General features: G+C 39.2%; 2 protein-coding genes and 1 long non-coding RNA gene across 3 annotated transcripts; 2 read left to right on the top strand and 1 right to left on the bottom strand.

Moving 5' to 3' along the window:
* The first annotated feature begins 3,822 nt into the window (after nt 1-3,822).
* Nucleotides 3,823-5,873, top strand: LOC131013581 (WRKY transcription factor 71). The gene is made up of 3 exons (XM_057941707.1): nt 3,823-4,331; nt 4,428-4,577; nt 5,428-5,873. The coding sequence occupies exons 1-3, from the start codon at nt 3,955-3,957 to the stop codon at nt 5,771-5,773; spliced, it is 873 nt and encodes a 290-aa protein (XP_057797690.1). The 5' UTR covers nt 3,823-3,954; the 3' UTR covers nt 5,774-5,873.
* A 10,335-nt stretch (nt 5,874-16,208) lies between these two features.
* Nucleotides 16,209-20,514, bottom strand: LOC131013582 (uncharacterized). Its single transcript, XM_057941708.1, has 5 exons — nt 20,490-20,514; nt 20,326-20,379; nt 17,055-19,635; nt 16,871-16,970; nt 16,209-16,785 (listed from the first exon to the last, which is right to left on the bottom strand). Exons 3-5 carry the CDS (start codon nt 19,622-19,624, stop codon nt 16,429-16,431), a joined length of 3,027 nt encoding a protein of 1,008 aa, XP_057797691.1. The 5' UTR covers nt 19,625-19,635; nt 20,326-20,379; nt 20,490-20,514; the 3' UTR covers nt 16,209-16,428.
* A 479-nt stretch (nt 20,515-20,993) lies between these two features.
* On the top strand, nt 20,994-21,701 carry LOC131013584 (uncharacterized). Its single transcript, XR_009097737.1, has 2 exons — nt 20,994-21,421; nt 21,509-21,701. It is a non-coding gene; the product is annotated as an uncharacterized LOC131013584 (long non-coding RNA).
* The last annotated feature ends 201 nt before the right edge of the window (nt 21,702-21,902 follow it).

The following is a 21,902-nucleotide window of genomic DNA, read 5'->3' on the forward strand; positions in this document are numbered from 1 at the left end:
GTCAAATGACGGTGCAGTAGTAAAGACACGTGTTCAGACCACACATCCGATGTTGACCCAAATTGCTCACTTATGCCTATGCCGACCTTACGACTGTTGTTAATTACCCATACAAATTTTGTCATCGTTGACTTTTACTCTCAACCATCCTTCCCCAAATTATTTCCCCGTTCAAGAAAAGCACGACATCTTCATTATTTCTAGTGTTCATTAAAAATATAAATATTTTCTTTTTAAAATATAATCCCGTATTTTTTCTTTACTTTGCATTCTTATAAATATTTACAAAAAAAATAATAATATAATCTCAATCACTTATTCCATACAATGACGTGACTCTTTCTCCATTACATAAAAATTACTATCAATTTAATTAAAATATATTCCCATAAAAAAGATCACTTTCATGGACTGAAAGAAATATCATTTATTCATCCAATTTTGCTAATTATTTTGATGTGGATGTTTCATAAATTCGCGTGAATAATGTACTCCATGTTAAGAATAAATGCCGCTCAATATTATTATAAGAACTCTTCGAAGTTCTTCCATAGCTAGAATTACATTGCAGATAAAAGAACTGAGAAAGTTATTGCGGATAAGGAGTGTACAAAAACTGAGACTCCGACGCCGAAGTCAAAGAAATTAAATTCAAAACGAGAAATATGTTCGAAGAGTATTAACTTTCTCAATAGATGAAGGAGATATTTATAGCTTATCTTTTACAAGAATAGAAGCATAATTTTAGCCACGAGAATCTCAACAAACCCTTGACATTGTGTGAGCTAAATTTGGCCCAATTAATTCCAATCTCATCTAGCTCGTATATGACCCAACTCCGTCTCATGACTCTCATTAGTAATCTCATTAATTTTTAGGCACATAGATTAAGAACTGTGTAACTAATAGATAAAATGTGTAATTAATAATTGTTTAAATATTATTTTAAAATACACTAATTATTTAATCATTTTAACTAAAACAATCCCCACTAATTATACTTTATCTACTAATTACATATTCTTTAATCTCTGTGCCTAAAAGTAATGAGACATTACTAATGGAACTGAGAGAGCAGTATATATGAGTGAGATCTGATAATATCCACTCCCACGTAGTATATAGTTCCAAATCTAGATCGTATATTTTATTTAAGTGGCGCACTAAGCACGTGACACGGGGCAGAGGCTTTTCAAGACAAAATACACACATGGGTAACATAGGAATAAAACTTTAAAAATTAAAACTATTATTTTTTTTTACTTTTTTTGGTCGGAAATTTTTTTTCCGCACCGCCGCCACCTTAATTATGCATATAATTGAACACAAATATACATATACATAATCACATATATGCATAGCACCAGTGACGTAGCCAGGATTTTATTTCAGGGGGGGCCCAATTTGTAATAATTTTAAAATAATATATATATATATATATATATAAATTAAAAATAAAATTATTTTTTTATCAATTTATTTTATGTACAATGCATCGTTTAAAATTAATAGCTAGGCATTGCTATATTATAACATATAGTATTTTTTTTACATTTAGTATTCTAAAATTATAATATAAAAACTTCATTGTAATATTTAAAATAAATGGAATCAAAAAAATCTCTTTCAATTTGAGGTACTACGATTAATCAAAATATGTTCTAATAACTTACATAACAAAATTTAGGATTATTAATAATAATTAATAACTTGATATCTGAAAATAAAAGTAATAATTGGATTCATTCACTAACGCACTACTTCGCATAACTAAAGAAATACTAAATCCTCATTAATAATGTAAATACGAATAACATATATACAAAAAAGAAATGAAAACTAATTCACTAGCATATGGTTTGAGCTAATAACTGATATGAACTAAGATTAATTACTTAAATATATTAACTATAATATCTAATATTAAATGGGAATTTTATTAAGGAAAACTATAATATGTAATACATAATAAAATCAAGTTATAATTAAAAAATATTATTAATAAAGAAACTAAAACAAACAATCTATAACATAATTTAAAAAGTAAAATAAACATGGAAAGTAAATTGCAAGGTGATTATAAAAAAAGTTACATTTAAAATTCAAAATTTACTGTTTTCTTTATGATCGTTCATTATAGATAATTGAAAATTCAAATTTACTCTTTCAATTAAAAATAATAACAAACAATATAAAATAACATCCACCTAAATTAAAAAATATTGTGAATTTATGATTGTTTTAAGGAAAAAAGAGATTTTTTTTTAGAATTAAAAGTACATATATTTAATTAAAAATATAAATATTACTATATATATATTAGTAATTATTTTGAAATTTCCAGTGGGGCCCAGTGCCCCCACTGGACCCCCCTCCCTCCGTCACTGCATAGCACTATGCGACCTGTCAAATGCCTCTTGCGGCTCACCATTCGTCGCCTTAATTATGCTTAAATTGAACACTATGCATATAAATAAACACACATATACATAAAGTTGCACACAAATATACATTTTCATACTATCAGGTAATAAATTAAGAATTGTCCATGTGACAACATCATGCAGATCTGTATGTAATAACATGCCTTAGAAGGTCTGTGTCCTACATACACACATTGTGTGGTTCATATTTAAATATTTATACTATTATAAGGGTTGAGATAAAATATATTTTGAAGATAAAATATATATGAGCTATATCGTGAAAATATACTATATGTACTTAAAATTCAATGTTTTATCTTAAAAATTAATACTCTACATTATACGTACGTACGTACATGCATGTGTATATGTTATTTATATACCGATTTCACAATTCTATTGACTGACGTATTTGTTTGTACAAGGTGTTTGGAACTACTTTCATCTCGTGGAGTTTGATAATATAAATATTAATCTAAAATAAGGACGAGGTGATTTTACTTTTAATTAAAAGGAATGCAGCGCACAACTTAATGCATGCGCTCATCATCGACATGGAGATGATCGCGTATGCAGCTGGAGAAAAATATAATTTACTTTTAATTCCTTATTATCGAAATAAAATTTTCAAAAATATGAGGAATTTTTGTATAACACAGTGAAACGCATCAAGATTTCATCAACTCATGATCTAAACTCAATATTACTAATTAATTAAATTACAAATATAACATTAAAAATGAGATTAAATCCAAATAATTGATTCATCCCAAAAATCTTTAACCAGACTTAAAATAATGTCATATATAAATATCGAAGATAAACACACATGTGATACCAAAAGGGGCAAATTGATTATTTTTTATTTTAAGAAAAGGTGTAGATTGATTGATAGTAGCAGCAAAAATGGAATAATTCATCGTCAAGAAAACGTATAGTGGCGAATGACTCCATTCCTCTATCGACTTCGTTTTGTCAAACCCCCTTTTATAAAGTGGGGTCGCTACGTACCTCCATTTTCAAACTATTTTCATCTCTTAACACACTACATCTTCTATTTTGGTCAATTATCAAATAACAGAAGAATTTTGATTTATTTCATAATTTTAATTAAAATGATTTTTTTAAATAAATTTAAAATCGTGTTAAAATTGCAAATAAATTAATTGATCAAAATGCATTCACTATTTGACAATAACCCTCTTTTTTTTTCTTTTTTTTACATATATAAAATGATAAAAACATGTCACGAAAATATGTTAGTTCTTGTCCGAACAAATAACAACTAATAGTAGTATGCTAATACTAAGACATAACAATAAAATAAAATACGATTGAAAATTCAAACTGGCCAACCCCCACGAGAATATATAAATTAACAAAGAAGCAATTTTACAACGACTGCAAACCTCAACCAAATCTTCTCCTCGATCGTCAAATTAAGCTCTAAATAAAGGCAGCATACTAAGCTCTGCCTAAACTTCCATCTCTCTCTCTCTCTCTCACTTGTTGTTCCACAGCTGATCTAATGTCTGAAGATCATCTGAGAGAATTCTACTACCACCACCCCTACAACGAAGACCGCCACGGCGGTGCTGCCACCTTCCCCTACTCCGGCGCCGATGCTCACCTCCACATGTTCGATCCCTCGTCGTACCTTAGCTTCACCGAGTTCTTGCATGGACCCACCGATCACAACTCGCTCTCCGCCGCCTGCGGCCCGTCGCCGCCGACGTCCAAAGAGGAGGAGAAGGCTGCGGGGGGCAACGAAACCCCGGCTACGCCCAACTCTTCCATCTCCTCCTCCTCAACTGAGGTGGCCGCGGCGGAAGAGGATTCAAATAAAAGTAAGAAAGAGAAGGAATCCTTCATTGCTCATGGAGATGAAGAAAACTCCAAGAAAGAGTATGTATATTTTTATTCTTCAACATGTATATACCTGAGACAAAATAAAATATATATTGATGATATGTATATGTGTATCTTTGGAATTAAATAAAGGGGTAGCAAAGGGAAGAAGAAAGGAGAGCAGAAGAAGGAAAGACAGCCACGATTTGCTTTCATGACAAAGAGTGAAGTTGATCACTTAGAAGATGGATATAGATGGAGAAAATATGGGCAGAAGGCAGTGAAAAACAGCCCCTATCCGAGGTTATATTTTCATTTCATTTTTTAAGGTTTGAGTACAGTTTGTACTGTTTCGAGCCTTTTTTTCTAAAAAAAGAAAAATGAATTTTTGTTTTGTTAAATGTTTTAAAAAAAAGAAAAAAAAATCTGTAATATTGCAAAAAGTTTCAATTTTGGCCTACGATTGAAAATTCAACATGGAAACTAAAGCTGAACCATCTCATCGAATGGAATATACAGTGCAGTTACATTATTTGAAATTCTATAAGAGAGTCTCCACCTTATTCAGTGTGGTAATGTAGCCTTGGAACTGATGATTAATTTTCGATTATTACAACGTTTGGATGTGAAGTATGAACACAAGAAATCATGCAGGTGGGCTAGCTAGTTGTGTGATTTTCAGATAAAATCTAGCTATGAACTTAATTATATTATTAGAGGAAAATTATGATTGGTGGTTGTTAATTTGTTTGTGTGGACTAAATCCAACGCTAACTATTATGAACAATATTTTTCATGACAAACTCATGCAAACAGTCCAAACTTTTTGCTACAACGTATTATATATTCTTTCATTATCACGATCATCATTTTTACTTTATATCACTGTGTAGTTAGATTCAATTCCGGTGCACTGAATGATAAATCACGGTTGCAAATTCATGTGCTTTTAGTTATTATTAATTACTTTTCGAATCCCTCTGTCCTACCAATGTCTACCACTATTATATTTATTTATGTATTGGTTTGATAATGTTTATTATAAATATATATAAAATATAGTAATAAATTGTAATTTACATCTATTATTAATTGAGTGAATTTGAATATTACATATAGTAGTAAAATAACATAATATCATATCATATCGCAGAAGCTATTACAGATGCACGACACAGAAATGTCCGGTGAAAAAACGCGTGGAGAGATCGTTCCAAGATCCTTCGATTGTGATAACCACCTACGAAGGGCAGCACAACCACCACGTTCCGGCAACCCTGCGCGGCAGTATGGTCGGATTATTCGGGCAATCGATGCTAGGGCCGCCGGCTTTCCCTCAAGAACTCTTGCTCCAAATGCCTCACCTCTACGGTGGCAATAGCAGCAATTTGTACAATAATAATGAGCAGCAGCAGCTGCAGCAGCAACAGCAACAGTTTCATGACTATGGGCTCTTGCAGGATATTATTCCTCCTCTATTTCCCAAAAGGGAGTCCTAGGAATTAACTCTACGGCTTCGGATTAATTCTCTATTTCGTAGTATCTCTTTTTTATGTTACCAGAATCTCGTTATAAAAGGTTTCTTCATTTATGCATTTTGATTAACTCGGGTATATCATCTTTTATTAATTATCCCAACACTCATTACTTGTATAGCAATATAATTTTGCAATAATTTCATTTTAGCATATAGAATTTGATGCATGACTGGATCGTGTTTATGAGTCATATGAGCTAGGCACATTCTGTCGTATGATCTGTACGTGTATTTACTGTGCATGGGTGATGATGTATGATTGAATATTTTTATATTAAATAATAGGATTTCTCCAATCCAACTCTTTCGGCGGAATAAGAATCAAGCAAAATTAGTTTAAGGGGGGTGTATTCCACTACAAAAAAAGCGCTGATTACCGACGGCTAAATGCCGTCGGTAAAAAAAGACGGCCGCCGGTAAATAGTGTTACCGGCGGCGATAACGGCGGCAATCTCCCGCCGCTAAACGGTTCGTCGGCAACGACAATAACGGCGGCGAACATCCGCCGTCGGCAGTTAACGGCGGCGCTGCCGCCGGAATTGTCGCCGTTAAACGGCGGAGCCTAGCCGGAGAAATAGCGGCGGCAGACACCGCCGCTAGTTACCGAGGGCTATCTTGCCGTCGGTAGAGAGCCACCGGAGTCCGGCTGACCTTGCCGGAAAACTACCGACGGCGATTACCGCCGCTAACTAGCGGCGGCGAATCGCCGTCGGTAAAAATCTACCGCCGGCCGGTGGTTCACGCCGGAGGATGGCCGGGTATTTACCGAGGGGAAATTGCCGTCGGTAACTACCGACGGCGTTTTGCCCACGGTAATATTTTTTATTTTATTTTTTTATTTTATTTTATTTTATTTTATTTATTTATTTATTTATTTATTTATTTATTTATTTATTTTATTGTATATTGTATATCCACAATTTATTTCCGTATTTATACGGTATTGCATACTTTAGACGAACTTCCCAGTCGGCGACCCGACTTCCCAGTGGGTCACCCATCTTGCTTGTGCTATGTGTCAAGCACGCTTAACTTTGAAATTCTTTTCGAGTGATCACCAGTACAGAACACTCGTATTATTGATATATCTACATCTATTAATTCATTTAAATGCTATATACTCACTCATATAATTATAATCTTTGAATATGTGGAGATAATACCTTAAATATGTTGTTAATTAGTGAGCGAGTTCGTTTCGGTCCTTATTTTTATCGTCGGTAAAATATTTAATTAATATTTAATAATTAATTAATTAATTAATTAATTATTTTTTTTTTTTTTTTAACATTAATACACCAAAAGTGTTTTAATTTGGTTATTATAATGTGATTTGAATTTATTTGTTTATGTTAAATGCAATCATCATCATCATTGCCATAAATATATAAAACATTTATAGTTTTAATAATTAAAGCACTTGAAATATATAGTTCAATAAAACATAAATTTGAAAAGAAAGTGCAAATGTAATTTTGTTTGAAAACATAAACATAAGTCTAAGCATCATCATCATCATCATCATCGGCATCAGGGTGTGGAGGTGGCGGAGCATTATACATCCTCATAAACGCCTCCAATTGAGCCACGCGGTCCTGCATCTGTTGGCGTTCTGCTTGCTCTGCCGCCATGCGCTCCTCTATCTGTTGGCGTTGTGCTTGCTCTGCCGCCAATCGCTCCTCCAGCGTGGAGATCCGTGTCTCATAAAGCTGCTGAGACACCGCAGAAGTGCCCGTGCTGCGGATAGACCCCCTACTAGCCTGACTCTGCCCGGCACTCCCGACGCCGTAGATCCGTGACCTATCAATTTGCACCACCTCCAAATACACCTCGTCTAGCCGCTCCTGTCGTCCTGTGGCAGCGGCCAGTCGATGAACCTCGGCCTAATACATACATAACAATGCATAATTGTTAGAAAATAAATACATTCACTAAATATTTGAATAAACTTAAACACTTACGTCAATTCTAGCATCTCTCTCCGACGTATAACTTCCGTCGGCGTACGTGTGGAGGCGGAGGAAGGTGGCATAGTTCGGTGCATCCTGGGGAGTACCAGGATCCAAGCTCTGTATATGCATTTATATAAGATAAATAAGTTATATTAGTCAATATATTAATTTAATTTATATACTTAATTATTTGTTAATTACATACCATATACTGCTGCAGGATACGAGTCGACTGGGACCCGCCCACGTGCCTACTGATCCCTGTACCCTCCCCATCGGGCTCGGACATCCGGTTGGCACGAGCTCGAGTTGAAACAGCCTCAACCTTGGGCTGATGCCAGTAATCCCGGAGTCCAGTCCAGAAATCGGGAGTCATCCAGGCGGGCCTAGACATCTCTCTCCCTTGGCTGATACACTGCTTGAGAGTTGTCTTGTAGTCGCTCATCATGTCGGAGTACCTTTTGCGGGCTTTTGTCTCCCACATGATCCTCACGTCATGCTCATCATCGGGCTGCCACGTAAACTCTTTCTGTTGAAAGAAAGAGAATTAATTTAATATCAAACATTTTAACAATTTAATATGATATATTTATATGTATTATAAATTTAATTGTACCTGTAATTCATCAAAAAATTTATCCTTCATCGCCGGGGGCGTCAACTTCCATGTGTATCCGCCTGGGTTTTCAAACATCTTAAATGTGCACGTGCAAGCTTTGGACAGGCCAGTGGGCTCCAACAAAACACTGTGTACAAGTAATTGATTAACTTAATCATGGTGTACGAGAAACAATAATTTTAACTAATGTACTTACCCAGTCTCAGGATGCCTCTGAAATACCGTCCTCCCATCAGGTGCCTTAACCTCTCTCTCTCTGATAGCGGCAGCTGTAGGGCCCCTAGGCCTTCTAGCCCGTGAACTACTAGAAGCCTGGGGAGTCTCGGGAGTCCCAGAAATATGCGTCCCAGACCCATCAGATGTATCTGCTGTAGCTTCTGGCGCATTAACGCCAGATCGCCTCCCAAATCCCAACAAACCTCGAGAGGTAGACATGATGCCTGTTGCATACAATTAAATTAACAAATATATAGCGACACATAACATTAACAGTAACAAACAAACATAACAAATTTGCAATCAAATTCAACCAAAATGTGCATTTACATTTATTCATAAGCATCACTACTATCATCATCACTATCTGGTGAAGCACGGAATCACCAACACCTAAACTAGAAATTAGAAAGCGATAAATGACACACGGATTTACGTGGTTCGGCCATCAAGACCTACGTCCACGAGAGGTTCTTCGTTGGTTTCACTATACTTTGAGAGAGAGTTACATATTACAAGTGTGTTGCTTGAATGAGTTGATCCTCTAGTTTTCCAATAGATGTGCTATTTATAGTTTGTGAGCAAACCCTAATTCTAAAAGCCCACTCATCTAGTCAATTGGGCCCAAAACTCAGTACAATGGTCTTATTCCCGAAGTTGAACTATCATACGTAGCTGCGCAGGAAAGGCACTTTGGTGGCGCTGCTTTGACTGCGCAGCGCTGCCGCGCTGCTTTGGTCTGCGCTGCTCTGCTCTGGTCTGCGCTGCTCTGCTCTGGTCTGCACTGCTCTGGTCTGGCTGCGCAGCTGCACGGGAAAGCTACTTGGCTGCGCAGGAAGGCACCTTGGCTGCGTGGGAAGGTTTCTGTGTGCAATCATTCTTCACTCCATCTACTTAGGTGGATTTCTTACTCTTTTATCCAAGATATCCTATCGTACCTGCGCTGTTAGTTTCTGTAATAATAATAATAATAATAATAATAATAATAATAATAATAATAATAATAATAATAATAATAATAATAATAATAATAATAATAATAATAATAATAATAATAATAATAATAATAATAATAATAAGGTAAAATAGGCTTAGATTGCTAAGCACAGCGCTGATGGGAATTACAGTCCTCATCAGCTACTCCCCCCTAGTCTAGTTGAACAACGTTCTCTTTGTTCAACTAGTGGTGTGTGGTGTGAAGTCAGCGCTGTGCTGCTCTCCCGTGTCAATTAAGCATACACAATTCCCTGCGACTTATTAGACAAGAACTGTCAATCTTTGCAAAAATGATAAAGACAAAGTATTTTAATGCTGGAAATAAGCTGAGATAAAAGAGATAGCAATTATTCCTATTGATTCGTCGAACATCATTAAAGATAATAAGGGCTTAGATAACCTGTGCTGGGAAGACTCAAGTGATCTGCGTTGATAACCTCGCGCTGACCGCGCTGCACCGACTGCGCTGACAACCCCACGCTGACTGCGCTGCACTACCTGCACTGACAAAGATGATAAACTCCCGCAACGCGGCCCTTAAGATGGTACATTTCCGCAACGCGGCCCTTAAGATGGTACACTTCCGCAACGCGGCCCTCAAGATGGTACACTTCCGCAACGCGGCCCTTAAGATGGTACACTTCCGCAACGCGGCCCTTAAGATGGTACACTTCCGCAACGCGGCCCTCAAGATGGTACACTTCCGCAATGCGGCCCTCAAGATGGTACACTTCCGCAACGCGGCCCTTAAGATGGTACACTTCCGCAACGCGGCCCTTAAGATGGTACACCCCTGTCTAACTTTCGCGGCTTACGATATTCTTGCGCGGAGCATAGACAATCAAAGAACCCTGTCTAACTTTCGCGGCTTACGATATTCCTGCGCGGAGCATAGACATTCTGAACTGACAACGGCTCAGACATTCTGCGCTGAAAACTACTGATATAACTGAGATAGCTGCGCTGAGGTAGCTGAGATAGCTGCGCTGAGGTAGCTGAGATAACTAGATAGCTGCTCTGAGATAGCTGAGATAACTAGATAGCTGCTCTGAGATAGCTGAGATAGCTGCCCTGACTGTGCTGAGATAGCTGCGCTGAGATAGCTGCGCTGAGGTAGCTGCCCTGAGGTAGCTAAGATAACTGAGATAGCTGCGCTGAGATAACCGCGCAGAGGTAGCTGAGATAAATATCCTGACTGCGCTGAGAAGACCCAAATTCTACTTAAGGCTTTCCCCTCCGAAGCGTGGCTGAATTGCCACTAAAGCTCATTTTCTGCCGAAGCAGGTTTTCCAGCATTGTTAACCATTACTGATGTGCTGTAAATTTTCAAGAAAAATACAGATGGCAACATATACCCTACTCCCTCCCTCTCAGTAACATGTGCATGATTAAAATAAACATGTTATGTGTATGCTTGTGATTGGTGTTCCTACTTGTGATGCTAGCGACAGGGCTAGTATGACTCTATGGTCCCAAAGTATGTTATCCAAATTATGTTCCAAGCCCTAGCACGTATGCAGAAGGTGTGCAGCTTCGTATACTTAGTCAATTCATATTTTAGACCTAGGCACATATGCAGAAGGTGTGCAGCTTCCAAGACATAATATCAAATTCCCAAATCCCTTCAAGAGATAATATAAATCGTGATTTTTCTCAAGTGGTAAAGTATAACATTTCCCAAATCCTAATCATGCTTTCATGCTTCGATAAAATGTTCTAAGATCATGTTTCATACTTACATGCTTTGGTGGAGTAACTTAACATCACGTTTCATTCATACTTACATGCTTCGATAAGACACCTTAAGATCATGTAGTGAGAAATTTCAGTTCTGCGAAGTACCTGGATCACCACTAGTTAGTGAGTTACCTTTGTTACATTACAGCTTAGACATTCTGTGCTGGGATGTAGAGTTCCTGTGTTGAAGACCAGCTTAGATATCCCACAGCACCGCTTAGAAAATTATGCAGCGCAACTTTAGTAACTCTTCTTACTTTCATTCCTGCGCAGCTTAATAATTTTACTTCATCTTGCTATTCCACTAATTCCTCCTTTTCCTTTGCTGTTGTGTCTTTCTTCGCATGATCCTCGCATTCATCAACGAACAATCACAATTAGTTTTCAACTTTATAGCATATTCTCATATGAATAAGAAATAAATTTTAAATCATCATTCGTTTGGTCCTGTCCAGATTTAAGAGTTGAATTCCACCACAACAAGATATCAGCAATAACAACAATTACATTTCATTTACCCCAACCATGATCCATTTTCACAAGAAAATGCGCTGCAAATTCAATTGAATCATAAGTTAAAAATTCACGATTTCATCAACTTACTAAGTACCCAAATAAGGTAAGAGATATTGGCACAATCCCAGATTCAGTTATTGAAATTCAAATGGCATATTCAACGAATAATATCAATATATTTGAACGAAAAAATCAACCCCAAAATCAGTAAAAAATTATTCATCATTATGATAGATTGATAGGGTGACTCTAAACGCGGCAATTGGTTTAATCCATGCTGCCATTTACTTAAGGCAGCTGCGCTGCCCTTCGGTGTATCTTCCAACCTGCGCTACTCGAAACCCCGACCCTTACCCAATTGAAGGCTGAGTGGTTTATGCATGTAATAGCGCACATACTCATGAGTGTTAAAGAAGACAGCATTTCCAATAGATTCCCTGAAAAACGTTGCGCTCCCTCCACGAGAAATGCCCTACGCAGCCCTGAATTTGTAAAGAAAAGTAGAGCAAAGTCAGTCTAAAAAACGAGACATGGATAACCCCAAAATCAGCAGATGCAATCCCCAATTAAAGCAAAATTAATCCTGAAATATCAGGATTTTTGAAACGGCAGAGCTGGAATCCCGCTGTGTTGAGAGAACCCTGTGCGGGGCTGAAATCCCCTAGCGTCAAAAAAAAAAAAGTCCTGCGCAGGCCCGTTCACCCAAAGCAGCTACGTTGCCCTTCGGATCCAAAAATTCCCTGAAAACAATGCAATATTTTTGATGCAGCGCTGCAAGCGAAATGAACTACCCTCTCCCTCCCTGCGTTGCTTCGGCGAGCTGATGAACTACCCTTCTCCCTCCTTGCTCTGCATCAGCGCACTGTCTTAGCGCAGATAAAGTACCCTCTCCCTCCTTACGTTGCATCAGCACTGCAGCGAGCTTGATACCCCAAGAACTTCATGCCCTGAAAATAAGAAATTACTCCGTAATAGCAGGCGAGCTTCCTAAGACTCAGGTGTTGGAATAATTTATTATAATTCATGTACTTCCTGTGTTCTAAAACATTAGAGTAATTGATTAGTCTTGATGGTCCTAATCCCACAAAATCAATCCCAAAACCAAAGCAAAATCATAGTATCGCAAGATGTAAATCATCATAACCAACCAATAAACTCAAATTCAATCACCAAAATTCAAATAAGGCCCCACGAACATCAAAAGCAAATTATAAGGAGTTAATTTAAATGCCCCATAATAACTCGTTTATGCACATAAAGACATATATCTCCACGGTCCTATCCCAACAATTGTAATGTTCAATTCCATAATTCAAAACAGCAATAAATCTAAGCTAATGATATTAAAATACCAAAGAATATCCAAATATCAAAATATCCTCAATCTTTAGACCAACATCAGAATACACATTGAAATTCTTTTCGTATTTCAACAGAGCCCTTACTCCACACCAATAGGCATTCACAAAAAGAAGTTTTCTTATGAGACAAGGAATAGTTTAATTCATGAGAAAAACATCAATAATCGCATTTCATATGCCCACATATAAGCATTTTCCAAAGAAAGAGCAACTGCAATAAGAGAATAATCGCATATACATCTTTGATTTTCATATATCCCTAACTGATTCAAAAAAGAGATTAAATTTCTGCTGTCAAATCCAGACCCCCCATCAAAGCATAGAAAGGTTGAGCATCAAGCAAAATTTCAAGAACGAAACCTTTAGAATAACCGCCTAATGTTCAATCTCCCATCGATTAAATCAACAATCGACTAAATAATCAATAGAAGACAAGCAATTGACTCATCAGAAAATCAATCACAACGAAAAGATATGAGAAACTTAGCTTCGCAATGTTCGTTCCTGATCCGAATCTTTACCAAATTGAACGGCGTCCCTGAATAGCTGATTGAGGGCTGCTCTGAGCATAGGAGTTCCCGCTGTGGCAGAGAAATGAAGTTCCCGCTGTGGCAGAGGAGTGCCCGCCCGTCAGAGCAGAGAAGTTTCCGCCCGTCAGAGAAGAGAAGTTTCCGCTGGCAGAGAAATGAAGTTCCCGCTGTGGCAGAGAAGAGAAGTTTCCGCTGGCAGAGAAATGAAGTTCCCGCTGTGGCAGAGGAGTGCCCGCCCGTCAGAGCAGAGAAGTTTCCGCCCGTCAGAGAAGAGAAGTTCCCGCTGGCAGAGAAATGAAGTTCCCGCTGTGGCAGAAGAGTGCCCGCCCGTCAGAGAAGAGAAGTTCCCGCCCGTCAGAGCAGAGAAGTGCCCGTCGTGCGCGGCTCCTACACGGCGACAGTGGTATAGGCGGAGGCGGGCTCCGAGTTGTTGGAGTTCAGGCAGGCAAATCATAGCGGCGACGCTGTTCGCCATATCTTGGCAGAGAATGACGATGCGGGGTTCTGGTAGGATAGCTGTTCGTCGAAGCCGGAAACAGGACGAATTTGGGAGGAATTTCTCGCATGGGAGTTCAGAGAAGGTGGCGGTGCTTGCCGGAGTTTGATTGCCAAAATTTACGGGTGATTTGTTTTCTGAAAATTCCTTGATTGTGGCTGAATACGCCATTTCTTGAACTGGATTGTTGTTCTTCTGAAACGGCGACAGAGCACCGGATTTCGGCGATTCCCCTAATTCTCAAAAGGCGTAGATCTTGCAGCCCTCAAACGCCGATGAGGCGGGTAATGATCCCCGCAAATTGAATCTCCACCAGTGATTTGCTGGGAAAACACAAGAAAACACGAAGAATTATCAGGATTTGCCATTATTTGTTCGAAATCGCTGGAAAATGCATATTTATTTAAGAAAAAATTGGGGGTTTTCCCCTCTGCCCCTGGTCCACGAGCTAATGATCGGCTCAGAGGATGAGAGCTCGGCGCGGCGGTGGTGACTTTTGTGCGGCAACGGTGTCTGCGCGATGGTGATGTGTGGTTCGTGTGCGGCAGCGGCGCGCGGTCCTGTGCTTTCACGGAGGCCTGAACGGCAGCGCTTTGTCCCGATTCGAAGAGAATGACTGAATCTGCGGTGGCGAGATCGGGCAACAGATCCTCGACCGCTATGGAGAGCATCTCCCGTGCCCGGCCGGAGGAGGGCGGCAATTCCCCGACTGCGGACGAATGGCGATTCGCTGGCTACGGAGGAGTGGCGATCCGCTGGCTGAGATTCATTCTCGGTGGAGGGAATCGACCAGATTCACGATAAACCCAGGAGTTCCAGGTCTGAAAATTTGGAGGCGATGCCCAAAAAGAGAAGAACTGTTGTTCCCGTATCGGAAATGACAGAATTCCACCGGATTAGAGACGACCCCCCACAGATCTGGGGATCCTTCCACATTTTTTCTTGTTATGAACAGTAACCATGACAAATGATGAACAGTAATCTTAATTTCCCAATTTCTCCCCTTTTTTCCGATGAACAGTAATCCAGCTGCCATAAACAGTAATCCATCGATGAACAGTACCCGAAAAACAATGAATCTCACGTCTTAGCTCGATTTTCCCACAGACGGCGCCAGTTGGTGAAGCACGGAATCACCAACACCTAAACTAGAAATTAGAAAGCGATAAATGACACACGGATTTACGTGGTTCGGCCATCAAGACCTACGTCCACGAGAGGTTCTTCGTTGGTTTCACTATACTTTGAGAGAGAGTTACATATTACAAGTGTGTTGCTTGAATGAGTTGATCCTCTAGTTTTCCAATAGATGTGCTATTTATAGTTTGTGAGCAAACCCTAATTCTAAAAGCCCACTCATCTAGTCAATTGGGCCCAAAACTCAGTACAATGGTCTTATTCCCGAAGTTGAACTATCATACGTAGCTGCGCAGGAAAGGCACTTTGGTGGCGCTGCTTTGACTGCGCAGCGCTGCCGCGCTGCTTTGGTCTGCGCTGCTCTGCTCTGGTCTGCGCTGCTCTGCTCTGCGCTGCTCTGCTCTGGTCTGCACTGCTCTGGTCTGGCTGCGCAGCTGCACGGGAAAGCTACTTGGCTGCGCAGGAAGGCACCTTGGCTGCGTGGGAAGGTTTCTGTGTGCAATCATTCTTCACTCCATCTACTTAGGTGGATTTCTTACTCTTTTATCCAAGATATCCTATCGTACCTGCGCTGTTAGTTTCTGTAATAATAATAATAATAATAATAATAATAATAATAATAATAATAATAATAATAATAATAATAATAATAATAATAATAATAATAATAATAATAAGGTAAAATAGGCTTAGATTGCTAAGCACAGCGCTGATGGGAATTACAGTCCTCATCACTATCGTTAGATGTCAACGGGGAATCATCGTCTTCTGCTTCATCGTCATCTTCAATCTCAACGACTCCACCGAGGGGATGAAGGAGAAGTAGTTGTTCAATGCCTACACTTGTGTGAGTAGGCATAATAGTAACCACTTCTTCTTGAAATGGTTGATCTAATGTTGATGTAGATGCTGCAGTAGACACTTCAACCTTAGATCTTGCGTTGACTTTGCATGCTGACCACCAATTTTTCTTTGATTGGTTCGTACTGGGATAGGGACAGTAAAACACTTGAACTACTTGACTCGCCAAAACAAAGGGATCATACTTCTTATATCTTCATGTGTGGTTCAGTGAAACTAACTTGAAGTCTGTATCAATAGAAGTTCCCTGAGCCGACAAGTCAAACCATTCACAGTTGAACAAGACTGTCTGCTTAATTGGATACCCCGGATACTCCAGCACGCAAACCTCTTGCAGACGCCCATAAAAGTCTAGCACATCTCTATCACTACCATAGACCGAACCTTTTATGCAAACGCCACTGTTCACAGTCGCACTCTCTCTATCATGATCAGTTGTGTGAAACCTGTAGCCATTCACGAAATAGCCGGAGTATGTTTCAATCTCCCTTAATGGTCCAGCTGCAAGCGATCTAATATAAGGGTTCAACTCGTCGTTACAAGGACGACAAACCTGTTTCACACAAATATCATTTAAGTTTGCTAGCCAATTTTAGAGTAAGTAAATGTATATTTAACATAAATTTATCGTCTCTTACGTAATGGTTAAACCACAGAATAAACTCGTTGTGAAACGCGACTTCAAACTCTGCATCAGTCATGTAAGGATTTGCATATCGTTTTTCCTCCTTGAAGATCCTTGGATACAAAGAATCAAATAAATATGTTAACACCTATATATGATGAACACTTCTTATACGTAAATTGAACGAGAATACTCACTTGCTATATGTCTCTGCAACCTCTGCACAATTGCTCAAAATATACATGTGTGCAGCATGCCATTCGCGCTCATCCATGTATCTCTTCGTCCCTCGGCCAAGTGAACGCCCAATAGGTTTGAATATGGCGAGACAAAGAGGATCATCATTTTCAGCAACGGGCATCTCAATATTGCGAGGCAAAGTTGTCCACTTTGTAGATATTTGATCTTCAAAGTAAAACGAAGAGAAGGTTGACATTTCTGCAAGTAAGTATGCATTGGCGATGGACGCCTCAACCTTGGCTTTGTTTTTTATATGATTTTTTAATGTCCTCAAATATCTTTCAAAAGGATACATCCACCGATATTGCACTGGACCAGCCAATCGTGCCTCATCTGCCAAATGAACTGGTAGGTGCTCCATTGAATCAAATAAACTAGGCGGGAAGATACGCTCAAGTTTGCAAAGAGTAACAGCTATCTTCTCACTCAGTATTCTCATGTCATATATGGCCACGTTGCGGGATGTTAATTCTCTGAAGAAGAAACTTAACTCTGTAATTGCCTCCCAAACATTCTTAGGAAGAAGTTCTTTAAATGCAACAGGCAGAAGGATTTGCATGAACACGTGACAGTCGTGACTTTTCATGTTGTGCATCTTCAGGGCGTTCATGTCAACGCATCTACTAATATTTGACACGTACCCATCGGGAAACTTAAGACTCTTGATCCATTGGAGTAAGATCTTCTTCTCTTCCCTGTCAAGCGTATAACATGCTTTCGGATACCCTCGAGTTCCATCCACTTTCTTCAACTCTTTCCGCTTGCAGAAGGTGTTCAATTCTTCTCTAGATTTTTCTGTATCTTTTGTCTTCCCCTTCACATTCAGGACAGTATTAAACACGTTATCAAACACATTTTTCTCAATGTGCATAACATCCAGATTATGTCGAATCAAAAGATATCTCCAATAGGGTAGATCCCAAAATATGCTTTTCTTTTTCCACCCTACATCTTGATATTTGGCGAGTTGAGCGTTCCTGCCATCGAAGTCTTCGGTAACCTTCACGAAGCCTAACCCCTCGATTTGATTCAAGATTTGTATTCCTGATCTTTGTTCTGGTGGACCAACATTGCATGTCTTATTCCTCAAGAATGAAGTTTTGTTTCTCCTAAACACATGGTTAGGAGGTAAGAACTTCCGATGATTATCAAACCACGATTGTTTTCCACTCATCGGCAAAGTGAATGCTGCTGTATTCTCCATGCAATGTGGACATGCCAATTTCCCAGCTGTACCCCACCCAGACAACATAGCGTACGCTGGAAAATCACTGATAGTCCATATCAGAGCTGCTCGCATCTGGAAATTTTGCTTCAACGATATGTCGTAAGTGTTCACACCAACCTCCCACAGAGATTTTAACTCGTGTATCAATGGCTGTAAGAATACGTCCAACTTCATCTTTGGGTTTGATGGGCCAGGCACGAGGACTGTGAGGAACATGAATTGTTCTTTCATGCACAACCACGGAGGCAGGTTATACGGCGTGACAATAACTGGCCAAGAAGAATATTGACGCCCTGATTGTGCAAATGGGGCAAAACCATCTGTAGAGAGGCCCAATCTCACATTTCTGATCTCATCGGCGAATCCAGGAAAGACTGAATTCAAATGTTTCCATGCCGGAGAGTCGGCCGGGTGGCGCATTATCCCATCGTCTGTGGAGGTCGCATGCCACCGCATATGTTCAGCAGTTGCAGGAGATGCAAACAATCTCTGCAATCGGGGCGTCAAGGGAAAATAGTGCATCTGTTTAGCGGGCACTTGTTTCTTTCTGCGACTCCCAGATGCACGCAAGCTGTCCTTATATCGTGATTGGTCACAGAACATACAACTATGTAGCTCACTAGTTTCCCCCCAATACAACATGCAGTTATTAACACAGCAATCGATCTTCTCTACTGGCAAACCCAAACCACGTAGATTTCTTTTCGTACTATAGAAGTCTTCTGGACAGTTGTTACCCTCTGGTAAAGCAGCTTTCATCATCGAAGACATCTGATTGTAAGTCCTCTCTGACATGTGGCTTTCAGTCTTTATGCTCATGAATTGAGTCATCCAACTTAATTGTGAGTACGTGTCACATCCTGCGTACAATGGAGTATCCGCTGCATCCAACATGTTATAAATCTGTTGAGCGTCATTATTGGGCGGCTGCTCCAGATTTGGAGGATCTTGATAATTACTAGGTCCAGCATGGTCATGCACCATCCTTTCGTAGTTATTGTATAATCCATCATCCTCATTCATTATAGCATGTTCTCTCGGCATAGACAGCGGTGCTTCCCCGTGACAAACCCAAACTTTGTAATTCAGGACAAATCCACGCCTACTAACATGTTCTCTGACCGTAGGTACATCTAAATACGCTTGATTCTTGCACTTCTTACACGGGCACCTAATGTTACCTTGTCCATCTGTGTACGCCGTTTGATTGAACGCCCACTCAAGGAAAAACTCAAGCCCCGTTTCAAATGCGGTACGATCATTGTATCTCGCGTACATCCACGTACGATTATCACTCATTCTTGCAAATTCTAATTGAAAAAAACAAATAAAACATAATAAATTACTTGAAATCTAACAAAATTTCGACAGCATAACCCCACTATCCTAACTACCAAGTGCTCGACTCTACCAGCAACTATAGTGACCATAGTGGTCCTAATTTACTAAGCCTATACTAGGTCTACCCGACCCCCCAATGTCGAAGCAATAATACAATACAAATAAAAGCAATAAAAATCATGGTAATTAAATTAAAAACAATCATTTGTAGGGAGAAGATCCTTAAGAAATAATCAATTTCTATCCCAAAGGGAGAAGATCCTTAAGAAATTGATTAAATCTATCCCACAATATATATATATATATATATATATATATATAATAATATAACATTTCATAAACACATAGCACATAACATTGAATTTAACAAAATTATCCAACATATATAAATTATTCTAACAAACAACTTAAACTAATTGATTAAAATTAATATAATTTAAAATTAATCATGCTTCATAATTTAAAATTAAACTAACAACATCATATATTAAATGGATTAATATAATTTAAAATTAATCATGCTTCATATAATTTAATTATAAACAAAATCTATTATAAATTAATTAACTATATATAACAAATAATTAAATCTATTTAATTAATATATAATTAAATACATAAATAAATTCATAATTAAATAATTAAATTAGAGAGCGTACGGTGGTGGTTTCCGGTGGGTGTCGTGAAGAAGGCGGTGAAACGAGGTCGTCGAACTACAATAAATAATATAAGTGAAATTATATAATTATATATATATAATTAAAATTAATTAGATATATATATATATATATAGATCTAGAGAGAGAGAGAGAGAGAGAGATACCTGCTGGGTCGGCGGCGGTCGGCGGCGGCGGCGAAGGAAGAGCAGCAGCAGCAGGGGAGGGGCTGGGGGGGTAGTTTCTGTGCTGCGTGGGGGGGTTGGTTGCGGCGCAGATACTGAAAAAATGGGCAAACCCGCTGCCCTATATTTTAAAGGTTACCGACGGCAAATGCCGCCGCTATCTAGCGGCGGGGATTTTGCCGCCGCTAAGTCTATAAATTTAATTAAATAATGCGTATTTTAACATTAACGGCGGCGACGCCGCCGTTACATACCGGCGGCGAGTTTGCCGTCGGTAACTGGCCGGTAATTTCGAAATTTCGGGTCGCCTGCAATGCCGCCGCCTTGCCGCCGTTATCTACCGACGGCAAAATCGCCGCCGGTAGTTTTCGCCGGTAAATACGCGCTTTTTTGTAGTGTTCGTTGTGAAATTTAATAGATTTCTGTGGATTTTAAAAGTCTGGGTGTATTCGTTCAAGACTTTTAAAAGTCTGCAGAAATCTGAGTGTATTCGTTCAAGACTTTTAAAAGTCCATATAAATCTGGGTGTATTCGTTCCAGACTTTTTAAATCCATACAAATCTAGGTGTATTCGTTATTCCATTGACTTAAAATCCGGAATGACTTTCATGGATTTCATCCAAAAAATACACACGACGAAATCCGGCCAAGAACCACGAGAATTGAAATCCATGAAGTTTTAAACGAGCGGTGAGTTCCAGCGCCCGCGGCCAAGAAGCCAGCGAGCGCTGGAACTCAGTCATCGTTGAGTGTCCAGCCCACGCTGGATTTGAGCGGGCGCTGGAGTGTCCAGATCCACGTTGGATCTGTGATTCTCACTTCAACCTTGTAATGTATCACTTTGTGTTTTGCTTAGTTGATCGCAATCAAGTCCTGCCATGACCGCAACATCACTCACAGGGATATCAAACCTGGTAAGAAGGCATATGAGGTTGTGCATTTTTGTGCCTTATTCTACAGAGTCAAAATCTAATCAAGGATGTCATATGTTCTCTTGCAAGAAAACATGGTAATATGCTTTGAAGACCAAGACTCAGGAAGCTGCTTGAGAGGAACTCCAAATAGTAGCGAGAACTACACTACTAAAATGTACTGATTCTTCGAATTTATCGTTGTGTTTCAGTATCCTGGTTCTTAAAATTTATTACTGTAGTTTCCTTTTTACTGCGATGAATTGCACGGCCTTAACTTTTAGCTATTTGCTTTAGTTGGAACAACTATTCATTCTACCAACAATTCTATGGCGAGGATGAGCAGTAAAAATGGAAGACTTGCTGTGATATAGGGCGTGACTTATTCCCAGCGGTCGCTGGAACCCAGCGGTCGCTGGGTTTCCAGCGGTGCTGGGACTCAGCGGGCGTTGGTTTTCATGGAATTCAATTCCAGAATTGTCCC

This window comes from Salvia miltiorrhiza, chromosome 2, assembly GCF_028751815.1.
Source record: "Salvia miltiorrhiza cultivar Shanhuang (shh) chromosome 2, IMPLAD_Smil_shh, whole genome shotgun sequence".
Classification (NCBI taxonomy): domain Eukaryota; kingdom Viridiplantae; phylum Streptophyta; class Magnoliopsida; order Lamiales; family Lamiaceae; genus Salvia; species Salvia miltiorrhiza.

Coding starts and splice junctions, on each gene's coding strand:
- LOC131013581 (XM_057941707.1), top strand. CDS start 3,955: ATGTCTGAAGATCATCTGAGAGAATTCTACTACCACCACCCCTACAAC. Junction 4,332..4,427: donor GAAGAAAACTCCAAGAAAGA/GTATGTATATTT, acceptor AATTAAATAAAG/GGGTAGCAAAGGGAAGAAGA. Junction 4,578..5,427: donor AAAAACAGCCCCTATCCGAG/GTTATATTTTCA, acceptor ATCATATCGCAG/AAGCTATTACAGATGCACGA.
- LOC131013582 (XM_057941708.1), bottom strand. CDS start 19,624: ATGAGTGATAATCGTACGTGGATGTACGCGAGATACAATGATCGTACC. Junction 16,971..17,054: donor GTTGCAGAGACATATAGCAA/GTGAGTATTCTC, acceptor TTTGTATCCAAG/GATCTTCAAGGAGGAAAAAC. Junction 16,786..16,870: donor TTCTGTGGTTTAACCATTAC/GTAAGAGACGAT, acceptor TGTGTGAAACAG/GTTTGTCGTCCTTGTAACGA.